The sequence below is a fragment of the Orbicella faveolata genome, unplaced genomic scaffold, assembly GCF_042242905.1.
Source record: "Orbicella faveolata isolate gen_17 unplaced genomic scaffold, um_ofav_v1 contig_3, whole genome shotgun sequence".
In the NCBI taxonomy this organism is placed as follows: Eukaryota; Metazoa; Cnidaria; class Anthozoa; order Scleractinia; family Merulinidae; genus Orbicella; species Orbicella faveolata.
In genome coordinates, this window is record NW_028301558.1 from 11,302,501 (window position 1) to 11,315,230 (window position 12,730).

The 12,730-nt window shown below is 38.3% G+C and overlaps 3 protein-coding genes across 3 annotated transcripts in view; 1 reads left to right on the forward strand and 2 right to left on the reverse strand.

The window, feature by feature from the left end:
• LOC110051640 (organic cation transporter protein-like) overlaps positions 1-1,563 on the reverse strand; it is a 13,241-nt gene extending 11,678 nt beyond the window's left edge. Inside the window, exons 1-2 of the mRNA XM_020757690.2 lie at positions 1,392-1,563; positions 241-511 (exon numbers count right to left, since the gene is read on the reverse strand). Of these exons, the coding sequence (XP_020613349.1) occupies positions 241-510 (270 nt within the window). The 5' untranslated portion in view covers position 511; positions 1,392-1,563. The remainder of the gene's footprint in view (positions 1-240; positions 512-1,391) is intronic.
• A 2,982-nt stretch (positions 1,564-4,545) lies between these two features.
• Positions 4,546-9,681, reverse strand: LOC110051757 (DNA-directed RNA polymerase II subunit RPB3-like). Its single transcript, XM_020757831.2, has 12 exons — positions 9,501-9,681; positions 9,339-9,388; positions 7,611-7,679; positions 7,102-7,154; positions 6,356-6,484; positions 6,145-6,196; positions 5,908-5,939; positions 5,782-5,811; positions 5,525-5,631; positions 5,405-5,442; positions 5,225-5,280; positions 4,546-4,729 (listed from the first exon to the last, which is right to left on the reverse strand). The coding sequence occupies exons 1-12, from the start codon at positions 9,584-9,586 to the stop codon at positions 4,607-4,609; spliced, it is 825 nt and encodes a 274-aa protein (XP_020613490.1). The 5' UTR covers positions 9,587-9,681; the 3' UTR covers positions 4,546-4,606.
• An 85-nt stretch (positions 9,682-9,766) lies between these two features.
• On the forward strand, positions 9,767-12,432 carry LOC110051758 (ubiquitin-conjugating enzyme E2 C-like). Its single transcript, XM_020757832.2, has 7 exons — positions 9,767-9,877; positions 9,976-10,018; positions 10,110-10,187; positions 10,565-10,705; positions 10,810-10,873; positions 11,879-11,935; positions 12,026-12,432. Exons 1-7 carry the CDS (start codon positions 9,864-9,866, stop codon positions 12,076-12,078), a joined length of 450 nt encoding a protein of 149 aa, XP_020613491.1. The 5' UTR covers positions 9,767-9,863; the 3' UTR covers positions 12,079-12,432.
• The last annotated feature ends 298 nt before the right edge of the window (positions 12,433-12,730 follow it).

Sequence of the window (12,730 nt, forward strand, 5' to 3'; positions counted from 1 at the left end):
AGGAGGAGCAGGTGCGTGAGGAAATGATAGCAGCTCTTCTATCTCCCCTTATGTGCATATCCATCGCCTAAAGCAACCCATAGCCAAATGATATTGATAATGTTTAGAGCGGGATCCTCAGTATCTATCCCCCACTAGAGTCCATTGACTAACCCACCCCTCCCCCTCCCCTCTCCCCCCTCTGCCCAGAAGCTCTTTGCGGCCACATCGATAAGTTTGTCTTTCTGGCTAATTTCTTACCTCAGTCGCGGTACTGGTGAATGAATCGTCAAAAACGTAGCTCGTGCAGTCTTCACAACACTTGCTCTCCTTGCACGTGACGTTAGGTGTCACGCAGTGGAACTTCGGTGTTCCAGTGGCAAACACAAGTGAGGCTATCTGTAACGCACTTGGCACAATGACAAGAAAACAAGACGAAAAATACAGAAACTTTTGCCACAAACCAAACTCGCCGACATACCGCAAAATATCGTCAAAGTGCTTGGTTACGGAATCAGCTTCTTGAGGCATTCTGTCATATGAATAAAATATATGAATATAATAAAATAAGGGATACACCTTTAAAGAAATTTAGAAACATAAATGTTATAGACCCTATTCATAAATGGCCGCCAATTTAAATTCTTTTTTATGCATTTAGATTAGCCCAACTAACCTCGTTTGAGAGTAAAAAAAATAATTTTTAATTGGCAACCATCTATGAATAGGATCGCTCTGTTTGTTTCCGCTGCTTCTTTGCGCGCAAGCAGTTTTGGATTCACAAGGGACGTTGTATTTTTGTTTTGTTTTTTTTTTTTTCAGTTTTACGTCAGAAATTCGAAAGATGATCTAAAATTGTATAAAGTTTCTACTAAGTTCAGGCTGTTCAGGGGAATTTAATCTGGCGTTAAGAAGTTAACGTTGAAATATTGACATTTCCACGGCCTCACACACCACTAGAGCTTAACGCGAAATTCAAGCTGTTTGGTTTTTTTTTCACCCGACTTCAGACACTTTCGTGACGATATTATGTTATCACACAGAAAGTGTGGCTAAAATCATGGCCCATTCATAATTTTAATTCTAGCCGGCATTCATGCAAGGCAAAAAAGTAGCCGGTCCGAGTGCGTGTGGCAAAAAATCTTTTACCTCTACAGAGCAATTTAGCAGAGTCGCATTACCTGCCTTTGTTTTCTATCTTCCACTGTACTGTAGTATTTTCCCACAATTCGAATCAAGATCTAGATCAAATATCCTTTCGTGTGTAACAGCCTGTCCTCTCCCAGACTCTCCGAGGTGTGTTGCGTGTTGGCACTAACCAAACACTGCAGCTGCCCGCATTCATTACTAGTACCCGCTTGTATTTGTACTTGCCAAATGACGATGAAAGTAATGATAAATATTATGCCTACCTCTGTTGCTCAGTGAAACAAAGCTTCTCCTGTTAAGAGAAAAGTGTACAAGGCAAGAGGGTCAAGAGAACTTGCTGTTGTTGATCCGGTTCGATTCACAGCAAGTCAAACGGAAACCAATTCCTCAGGGCTCACCCCGATTGACTGCATGCACGCGAATCACGAATCAGTGTCCCGCAAAAATTAAAATAGCCTACGTGTAGCCGTACCCACCCCCCGAGGAAAAACGGGAGGGAGGGGTTAAAATTAAAATTAGGGGTCATTCTCTCTCTTCCTGTGGGTTTTATTCCCGGGGGGTTTCAAGTTTCGTCGTCATACTGGTACTTTGAAACAAACAATTGGCTGTTCTTCCTAAGAACATGACGTTTTACAGAGACTAGTGAGCGCGTTTGAAAGTTTTGTGACATATAAATGATGCTGTCGCGCACACGAACAGTCACAAGGCTTCATGGTGACCATATCGTTGTCGCTAAGACTACAGACCACGCTAACCCACCCACGGCCGTGCGTTTATAAGATGACGTGTGCAGTTTCAAATTAACTGTAAAATTTCCGTCGAGCTTAGTGCAAGTTCCTTTTGTTTAAGTTTCGGCAAAGTGAAGATTATTCTGAACAATCCAAACTCTACTTCGAGCCTTTGACTTTTCGGCAAGCTAAGATATTCACTTAAACTTGAGTATATTTTGACCTTGTTTGTCTACATTTTCATTGAGTATTTTTGACTTTGTTTGCCTACATTTTCATTATAATTAATTCGAAGAAGCGAATTTTTCAATGACAATTTAAGAACCAGGTTAAGCGTTTTCGTTCAATCGTTGCTCAGCTTATTGTGGCGTGTTAGGATCCTAATGACCTTTGTTTTCCTTCGCCGTGCATTGTGAGAACTTTGTAGTCAATTACAAATAGAACGTGTTTAGCGCCCAATATGTTGTCGCCATGTTAGGGCAAAAACCATACCCTATTTATGACCAAAACGGCTGGAAAACCATACCCTTTGGGGCCGCACATACCTATATAGCGCATATCACGGAGTACCCCCCTGCCCCCCCGGAGCATTTCAAGCTTTTGCTAGGTTTTGCGTTGTGTGACATGTGAAGGTGTCTCGCAGGTCAAAAGTAGATTGTTTACAGCCTCTTCAAGTTATTTTTCAACGCGCGCGAAAGAAATCCGAGAGAGTTAGGCGAGCGGAAAGCAAGTGAGGGTGGGGTGATTACAAGATACCCGCATTCCAGTAACAAAAAAGTTTCATCCCATCAGCTAGCACAAAAAATGACAAGTGTTCTCCAACTACCAATTGCCAGGATTGCCTACATGTACATTTTAATGGCATTGTTTTACAACAGGAAATAACTCTGTATCATGCAATGAATCAGTTAATCTTTTACAAGTTTTCCTGACAGTTTTGCTGACTTTCACAAATAGTGTGCAATGGTGAAAAAAAAGCAGAAAATGTCAAAGCAAGTACATGTTGAAACAAGTCTGTTGATATTGTGAAAACGCACCCTCCCTCCGCTCCCTGGCTAATGTACAGAAAACATTAGCCTAGCGGAACTGGAGGAGCCATTGCAGCTGGGGACATCTAAGTAACACCCCTGTATTGTGGGGATCAGCCACGCGGACAATGGCGGAGAAAAACAAACAAAAAGAAAAGAGTGCTTTTTTTTTCACTTCATCATTTATTGTACTTATAAATTAATTTCTCTTGCCCCAGTGTTATTTTTTATGGAATCTTTATAAAATAGTTTGTACAAAGTACGATTGAGCATTTCTTGATGGTATTAATTCCAGGGGATGTACAAAAAAGCTTCAAAACAGATTGAAAAACAAAGTTCAAATTACAATACTGTATTTCCTCCAATAATTCAGGACAATAATTTCCCATGTTCAACGAATTATTGTGAATCATCTCCCACCTTTGAGTGTTCCCCCATTTTGAACTCATTTTTTTAAAATTATCCCTCTCTTCATCGATCCTTCTCTCGGAAACTTTGAACCACTTACTTTATAAATCATATCTCTCTGAACGACCCTAGTTAGCCTCAGCCATTTTGGATGAATTCGAAATTATTGATATTGCATTGGGAAGTGAAACTAATTGCTTTACTGTAAGTTGTGTTCCTGAAAGTATGTTTCATTATCATTAGTAGTTTCATAGTGATTTCCCTCGTTTCGACATGCTCTGAATAAAATACAATAGCCAAACTATCGCATGTAAACAAAAACAAAGATGTGGCTGACTAGGGCTCTTTAAGGTCGTGTTCTCAATGGGATCAACCCTTTCTAGTTGATTGGTTTGGTTGGGGTTTTTCGTGTTGTATTGGGGAAAACCAATTTTGGTTGGTGTAATTGATCCGCAGTGTGAACTCTGTCAACCGGCATCAAACCAGGTTGAAACGGTTGAAAAAGCATTTGCGTGATTATATCGCGCGACTGTCACTTGAAAGGGTCAATTTGTAACCTTGTGGGCAAGTTACAAAAGCCCTGTCGCCATCTGAAATACTGCTATCACTTAGTATATCTTTCAGCCAAGCACACCAGCCCTTTGACTTTCTTCTGAAATATAGAAATAGAGGTGGACTTCTCTTTCGTATTTTTATCTACAAATAAGCTTACATGCAAATTTTCAGGTTTATATCCTTCAAGAGGAATTTTTTTTTTATGGACATTTGAAATAAGAGGGATTTGTGTGGGAAGACGACGCTTTGCACTCCAGTCATGCTCCTGTGGTTTTCCATACAAATCCATGTAATTTTGTAAGTTTTCAAACTATCATAAAATCTCTGCCTTTCGGTTTAAGAGCCTAGAATTTTCAGTTCTTCCTTATAGTTTACCCTCCTTTCTATCTCCAATTGCTACATGCCAGCAGCTCCCTTTTACAGTAATAAATAACGGAAAAAGTTTCTGGAGGGCAAAGCTTCCTCACTCCACATTATACCTTTCTTTATATTTTTGCGATATTTACGTTGTAAATCGTCATTTTGGGAGCCACTATCTATAAATGTAGACCAAACACCGGCACAAGTCGGAAAATCGATTTGCTCATTTTTTGCCCATAGATTGGTTCTAGCTATAGAACCCACGGACTAAGCTCAAGATTTCTATCAGGGAAATAGTTGATTCAGCCTTCAGCAACTAATTGACCACCACTGATGTGTTGCATAAAAAGAGCTTTTACTTATAAATAACTACAGAAATGCTTCAATGGTTTTTAGTTCTCATATTGTCAAGACATCAGCCGCTACTTCATGGCTGTGTTGAGTTTGAAGATCACTCAGCTTCTTCTTGAGCACAGACAACCCAGATATCACAATTGTCTCGGGTTTTAATGAGCCACAGGACTACAACAAGATAAACAAAAAGAAATAAGATCAAAGTCATTATCTTTTCAAATTCCCTCGGCCTAAATTACTCTCCAGTGCCCCCTGCTCTTTTTTCGTTCGCCCGCCGGCTTTTTTCACTCATCCTCACTGACCCAATGCCTGGAACTGGCTACTTACTTTGAGATGTTCGGCATTTGACATTTATTTGGAGGGGAAAAAAATTTGATAAGTTCTAATTTGAATCATTATGTGGAAAGGGTCTTTTGAATGCTAACAAACAACCAGACAAGCAAAAACAATAGAAATTATAACAACGAAAACAAACATTGAAGAAATATAGAAAAAAAAAGACAACAAAAATAACAGATAAAATTGTTACAGTTTTCATATGGCTACAAACTTTTGATACAGGGTGATGCAGTAAGGTTGAACAAAGTATATCCAGCTTATTCAATGCTATTAAGGGCTCTTATCGAGCTAGATTTTTGTCTTTTAACTTAACAAGCATCTAACCTCAACATTAAAGTAGAACTTGTCTGCTTTAGCATTTGCATCAAATGGCGCTTGATCTGAACAAAAGAAAAAAATTCTCAATGACCTGAAGCATACAAATCCCAGGAAATGATGACAATTAAGAGGATAAAATTTATTACATGCTATATGTAGGTAATGTGGTTGAATTGGTTTACTTACAACTATCTTCATCCAACTCTGTGTATTCACTTTTAGGCCTGCAAAAATAAACACTGAGATTAAATCTAAATCTAGAGGAACTTTTAAAAAACTCTTAACAGAGCTTGAATGCATCTTTACCATTCCTCAGGTCTTGGGTATGTCGTGTGTCTCAGAGCATTGTCAGGGTCATATTCAAATGCCACACCTGCTGTTGGATTCCACTTTGCATGTTCTTTAGCAAAGCCCTAACAAAAAAAAGCAAAAAAAAAAGAAAAAAAGAAAAAGAAAACAACAAAAAATGAATTTAAAAGCAGTTGAAGGAACAATGCACATTTGCTACTGTAGAAACTTGCCAAAGATAATGCATTATGAATAAAAAAATAGCATTTAGTGACCTTTTTAGCGTAGGCCCGAAGCTTGAGTTCCTGTTGCCAAAGGAGATAAAACATAAACATGTATTGAGCTAAAGAAATTGGAAAACAATTCTTGATTGAAAAAACCTGAAGAATCTAAGATCTCACCTGCCCTTTACGAAGTTTTACAATCAAAATGTCTGAAACACAAAAAGGACTAAAAGTGAGACACTTGAAATGGGCTATTAAAAGTTGTTGTTTGTTGTTGTTGTTGATTACAACTTTAAGTAATTGCGCTTTGCTATCAAATCAAACCGCGTCATTCAATCAGATCCACGTTGTACTATATCTTGAAAACCTCTCAAAGTTATTTTACAGTTACTAAACAAATGAATATAAACCTACCATCCTGTTCGCCATATTCACTGTTTTCATCGTCATGGTGTCGTGACGTCACCTAAATGTACAATGCATACAGACAAAACAGAAGTGATGAACAACTCTGAATGCATGGTGTTCAAAACTGAGGGCAAAATTTTGACTAAAATTACTTCCTTAGCAATTTGTCTTCACATTGATCACGGTTGGTAAAAAAAAAGGACCCATGACTACTTACTGGAATAACTCTTGGCTCTGCTGATATGAGGTCCCTTGTCGTTACATGCCTGGTTTGATCGTCTGTGCATTTTACATCAAGAGTCAGCTCCACAGAACAGTCGGGACAGAACTCGTCACAAGTACAGTCCTTCAAGAAAACAGTCAGTTCTTATAGTAAGACTATGTATGGTCGGAGGAGCTAGATAATACCTTGGCTCCAGTTCTTGATTTGGGTTTCTTGGAGAATTGCTACACCCAAAGATGAAATACTTTTCTGCTACAGGTTACATGTACATCATCTCCTGTCAGTGCCCATTTATTCCTAGTAGGTGAGGAGCTGGATTGTTGGAAAGCTCCTAATTGAATGAATGCAAACTTCTTTTGTTAAATTCATCGTTTGACAAAGCGCAAATTGAACCGATTGGTCTTTCGAAAAGCTGATCAAGAGGGATATTTTTTGTTTGTTTTGTTACATGTATCTCAAAATGCAAGACACTTGACTTGAAACTTGAAGATTTCTACTTGAGACTTGATTCTCAAGAACGTTCGTTTAGTTGGTTCACTCAAGTTTCAAGTGACTGCCACCTTGCAATTTACCAGTACTGAGGAAAACCTGCCTATGACTTCCATTATAGCCATTCTGGGAAAACATGACAATCTAATTAAAGACCCTTTTGAATATGAAGACAAAAGTCTGCATCTGTACTTATTTTTAGTCAAAAGCAATTCATCTATGAGATACTTGGAGCTAATTATCACACTTACTCTGGAATAGTTCAGTCGATCCACGTTGTCGTCACTGGTCAGAGGGATGAGACCTAAGATACATAGGAAACCATGACTTAGTAAGGGACCTGAGTGAAACTGTCATCTGATCTCATCTAGTTGTTTTTAAGATAAGTGAAAATATGAACATTTTGCGGTAGCACTTGACATCATGAAAGCATTAAAATCGAAATTCTCCTCTTTTCAATTCCTGAAGTGAAGCCTTATAAGCACTAAATGGGCTAGCTCTCAATAGTTAACTCCAGATTTGATTACTGTCTCCAGGACTGATTTTTACCTTCTTCTTCTAAAGAATCAGACAAATGACCCAACAGAGTGGCCAGCCAAAATCATTGAGCAAATATAATAGAAAAATTCATGGAGTAGATGGTGATTCCACTGGCAGCTGGTTACTTTTGTCAACACTGGTACATGTCATACCTTAGGACACAAACTGAAGCAAAAAGAATAACAGAATAAAGTAACTGAGTCAAAATGTACATATTTACCAAGCCTGTGGGCAATAAACTCATCATGTAGTACTGATGTGTTATTTTCAATCTGTACCCAGTCTATTGCTAGAAAAGGAACAAGAAAAAAGAATTAAGTTATGTGTTGTTAAAACTTGGGAGGTGAGGTGGCCTCATGGTTAGTGCGCTCGTCTCCGGATCGAGCGGTCCCGGTTCGAGCCCTGGCTGGGGACATTGTGTTGCGTTCTTGGGCAAGACACTTTACTCTCACAGTGCCTCTCTCCACCCAGGTGTATAAATGGGTACCGGCGAACTTAATGCTGGGGGTAACCCTGCAATAGACTAGCATCCCATCCAGGGGGGAGTAAAAATACTCCTAGTCGCTTCATGCTACAGAAACCAGGATAAGCTCCGGCCTGATGGGCCACTTGGCTCGCACGCAGACTTGTTAAAACTTAACACTTTCTTTCTATTGCTACATTGTAGATCTGGATACAATTCTATGTAAAAGATATTTGTAACAACAACCACAGGCAGCTCAAGATCATGATTTAAAGAACACAGAAAGATTTCTGTTTCATGATTTGCAAATGTATAGGAAAATACTCTAACACTAGCAAGGCTATTTTAATTCTGCTTCAATTCATTAAGTTATGCAATACCATACTATGGTTCCCTCACAGTCTTACACAAACCCAAATTTATAAGCGACCAAGCTTCTTTGAGAACAAGACCACCCAATCTAGAATATAAGGTACTTGACAGCATCTTGTAACATATGGTCTAAGGCAATTTTACCAGCATACATCACATAAGCAACACAACCCTTATGAAGTTTCATGCATGCTCCAGCAGTGTTAAATAATAAAAGCAGAGGTATAAATTGAACTATAAAATATTTCAGCTTATGTTGATACCCCATAATGTTGAAAAGCCATAAATGTACAAATTCTGCATAACATTTACACAAAGTAATCTTTTAGACTATAAATCAATAACCAATGTTCTCACAAGAAAACTGCTTTAAACCTGGTTTTCATGAATGTTACCTGTTTCGCACCCAATCGAGTTTGCACCCACCAAGTTCGCACCCCTGAACTCATTACCGGTATTTTCACTGGCCCACAAGCAGAGGCATCAGCAAGGTACTGTTACAGAGGCAGTGGAGCATTTTGAATCATGAGAGGGCTCATTGTTAAGCCAAGCGCATACCTCTAAAATTGTATTTTCCAAAATGTCTTTTGCATGGTTTGTTTGCACAAACAAACTCCCTTGCAATGTCTACAGTGTTCAGCGTGTCCGTAATAGACCAGTTTATGAAAATGCAGGCAGAGGAAGTTGTTTAGATGATCCTTCTTCATGATTCTTCTAAGGAACACAGGCCAGAGCTGTTCAAAAAGTCTTACAGAATATTATTTCACCAAGCTCGAGCATGATGAAAAGATTTGTAAAAAGATCATGAAATGGAATATTTTGTCAAACTAATTTTAAGCTGCATTAGCAATATTTTAGACACCGAAATGTGCTGGGCTTTTTATTTGGGGGAACTACAGCGCCCCCTGCCCCGCCGCCTATGCCTTTAACAAGGTAGTGTCTTTTGTTAGGAAACAATCCTAATAATCTTACTCCATCAGTGTATGTTGGCTTATGGCTATATTCTTTTGCTAGTGAAAAACAGACAGAAGCATTATTCCCTCATTTCCTGTTTTTGCAACAACGTCCAAAAAAAGTTATAAAATGAACCAAGAAAAAAACATTTAAATGTACCTATAGTTGGGGTTTCAGCGATAAATATTCTTCGGAGGCCATTGGCCATGCTACAGCAGAAAGGAAAAAAAGATGAGAATGAGGTAAATGAAATAGTAGATATAAAATGCATTGCAGTCTACCAAACTGTGACACTGATCTGACATGTGGAGAGTACTTTACCTCAAGTCTGTATTCTCGATCGTAAACTTCACATTTTCTTCCGTAAGTTCGGTAATTTTTACACTGGGCTGGTTTGCATATGGCATTTTGTCGTGATTTTATCGATTCTACTACAAGTCTTGTTTCTGTAGCAGCAAAAAATCCAATATGGCGTCTCGTTTGACCGAACAGACCTATGGGATGAAACGCATGGGGTCTGGTAACCAAAACTGTGATTGGCTAATTCTAAAAGAATAAATGATCTGATTGGTCCATTTGAATTGAAAGCCGGTTTAAAAAACCTTTTTTCCTGTACCGTCTTCCATATTGCCGTTTCAAATCGGAAAGTGACAATCGAAATTACAGTTTATCAAGTAGGAAGTAATGGCTGTGGCTAGGTGAGACATTCAAACCACTTTTGTCGTGATCATTGAATTCATTTACCACTTCGACCAAACCAAACCAAATCCTGAAACTCGATTTGATTTCCTCGCAGATTAAAAGTGGACGTGCGTCAACTTCTCTTGGATTCGTTCAAGGTAGGGCTGGTTAAGTTTACGACTTTCATTCTTTTTTCGCAACAAGCATGTTCTTTGTGGCCTAATCAAGTTTGTGTTTTCTGTTTAAAAGAATCCAGACTTTTCAGCGTGTCCATGTGGAGATAACATGTTACAGTGGATTGGAACGATACGCGGAGGGAAAGGAACGGTAAGCCTAATGAATTAAGCTTATGTTTGATCAAATTTCTGCTGCCGTACATGCAAGCAGGCATTAGTATGTTTTGTTTCTTCTAGTTCTGGTATTCGGACAATCCGTACAGAACCTATTCGTACCAGCTTTGAAGGGTTCTTTCCTTCTCTTATTTACGCAGCTGAAATTCCTGTGTTACAGCCTATGTCATATGGCTGGGAAACAGACAAAAGTGCTTACTGAAGTTCGTTTGGGTTGCACAAATCAGCCGAAGCTGGCCACAATAAGCTGAGGTTTAAGTCAAACTTTTCGTCAATAAAACCCAGAAGCTCCTTCGGGAAAGCCTTGTCTTGTTGTGTGCCTTATTCTCGGCTTATTCATGCTTTTTATTCCAGGCATACGAGGGAAGAGAATACAAACTAATGTTGGACTTTCCAAGCACGTATCCTCAAAAACCTCCAGTGGTGAAATTCAAGACACCATGCTATCACCCAAATGTTGATCAACAAGGAAACATTTGCCTAGACATCTTGAAGGTAATAAATTCACTTGAAACTACAGTAATCCAATGGAGAAAGAAATACAAAGTACAAAATTGTGCATAATATAATCGTTCTTCTCTTCTTCATTCTACATGTAGGAAAACTGGTCTTCCTCATATGATGTTAGAACCATATTACTGTCAATACAGCTCTTACTAGGGGGTATGTATTACTTGTAAAAGATGATGGTGTGAGAGAGTAAGACTGCATTCGCACAGGACCGTTTCCAAATAGATCTGGTCCAAGAATCAAACTGGATAGGCCTTTTCGATTTCACAGGACATTATTTATTACATGTAGGTCCCAATCAGTCCCATTTACAGACCAGGGGCCTGTTTCTCAAGGTGCTGAAAAGTTTTGGCACCCTGAAAACCATAGCAAAATCTCAAACCTTATGATTACAGAGCTGTTTTATTTGCACGATCCTAATTAAATATGAACAGAGGTTTCCTTTATACAAGAAGATTCAGGCATATAGACTTTGCTGTTTTTAGATTTAAGGGCTTAAAAAGTTTCCGGGGCTTTCAAGAAACTAAGTGTAAACAAAACAAACCACGCTGTCCGCTGGATGGAGTGATTTATCCAGTGGATAGCGTTATCCATCTTTCAAACAAACCATGCCAGCAAAAAAAAAAAAAAAAACATTCTAGTTAGTTGTGGTAGATTTCCAGTTAAAACAAGACCAGCTTCTTGTAATCATCAAGGCCATTTACCTAAGTACTATATATACTAGGCTAGTTCATTTTGGGACCACCTGGCCATGTTTTCAATATTAAAATTCAGCTTGACAGCAAGGCCTAGGGAATACAAACAAAGGAAATCTATGAGCATATTTATCCATGCTCTTGCTCATCTCTTAACCTTGCCACCAAGCCTAACCTATCTAAAGCAGTCTATTGTTGCCATGTTCACAAGGGACTAAAATAATGGACCATTTGGAAGGTCCATTGACCATTAATAGATAACCTCTGTGAGCATCTGTGCACAATTATTGTGCACAGATGCTCATGTAGGTATCTGGTCCAAGGTAAATGGACCTAATCTGGTCTAAAAACCGAACCATTTAGGAAAATTCTTGCATGAACCTGATTATATTTTAAAGTCTTGATGTAAATACAGCATGACATAATGTTGTGGCAGTAAATATATGACATTTTTTCCCCTTAGAACCGAACAATGACAGTGCACTTAATGCAGAAGCTGCAAAATTTTGGAATAAAGAAGGTTTGTTTAGAACTTTGATTTTGTCACCGAACAATATTAAACTGAGCTTGAACATGAATGTAATTGACTGTTTTCTTTTTTTCTATTCAGTTTACCAGAAGAAATTGGAGAAGTTTGAAAAGGAAATGGCAGCAAAATATTAATTACTTTTAATTAGGCATGTAAATTAGTTATGGAGGCAATTCAGATGCTACATACACTGTCTTGTAGCTGCATGTATCTTGTAGCTGTATGTCACAGCTACATGTATTTTTGTTTGTTTTAAACAAATGTTATTAGGAATAATTATTTAAAAATGAATCCCCATTTTTACTAACAAGTCTGTTTCTAAAGTCTAGTTCAAATCTAGACAATAAACTTTACTAAGATTCTTAAATTATAAATAAATATTCTTTTCATACTGTGCTTTCATCTTGTTTGGAGCTGTTTTGACTTGTAAATACATGTTACTAGTTAAAAAAATTGTTGGAAATAAAATGAAGTTTGTGTTTACAAAATGTTAAATTACAAAGCCATGTGTAAATGTATCTTCTTCTCTAAGAACAACCTGATTAACTTTTCAGGGTTCATAAAATTTGTATTGATATAGCTTGCATCACAGGTGTAAATGGGGAAGGAGTTGGGGAGGGGGTGTGAGGAATAAGGGGAAGTCCAGTCCCCACATCTCTCATCCCTGCTCTCTTCTCCCCCATTTTACAACTGCTGTACAGGCTCATTACATTGAAATTCAGGCATTTCTGAGAAAAACAAAAGAAAGAGAAAAAATTGGAGCAAACTTCCCCTCTTGCACTTTAA

Coding starts and splice junctions, on each gene's coding strand:
- LOC110051757 (XM_020757831.2), bottom strand. CDS start 9,586: ATGCCATATGCAAACCAGCCCAGTGTAAAAATTACCGAACTTACGGAA. Junction 7,155..7,610: donor GTTTATTGCCCACAGGCTTG/GTAAATATGTAC, acceptor TATGTATCTTAG/GTCTCATCCCTCTGACCAGT. Junction 5,940..6,144: donor TGAATATGGCGAACAGGATG/GTAGGTTTATAT, acceptor TTTGTGTTTCAG/ACATTTTGATTGTAAAACTT.
- LOC110051758 (XM_020757832.2), top strand. Junction 10,019..10,109: donor TTCTCTTGGATTCGTTCAAG/GTAGGGCTGGTT, acceptor TCTGTTTAAAAG/AATCCAGACTTTTCAGCGTG. Junction 10,874..11,878: donor AATACAGCTCTTACTAGGGG/GTATGTATTACT, acceptor TTTTCCCCTTAG/AACCGAACAATGACAGTGCA.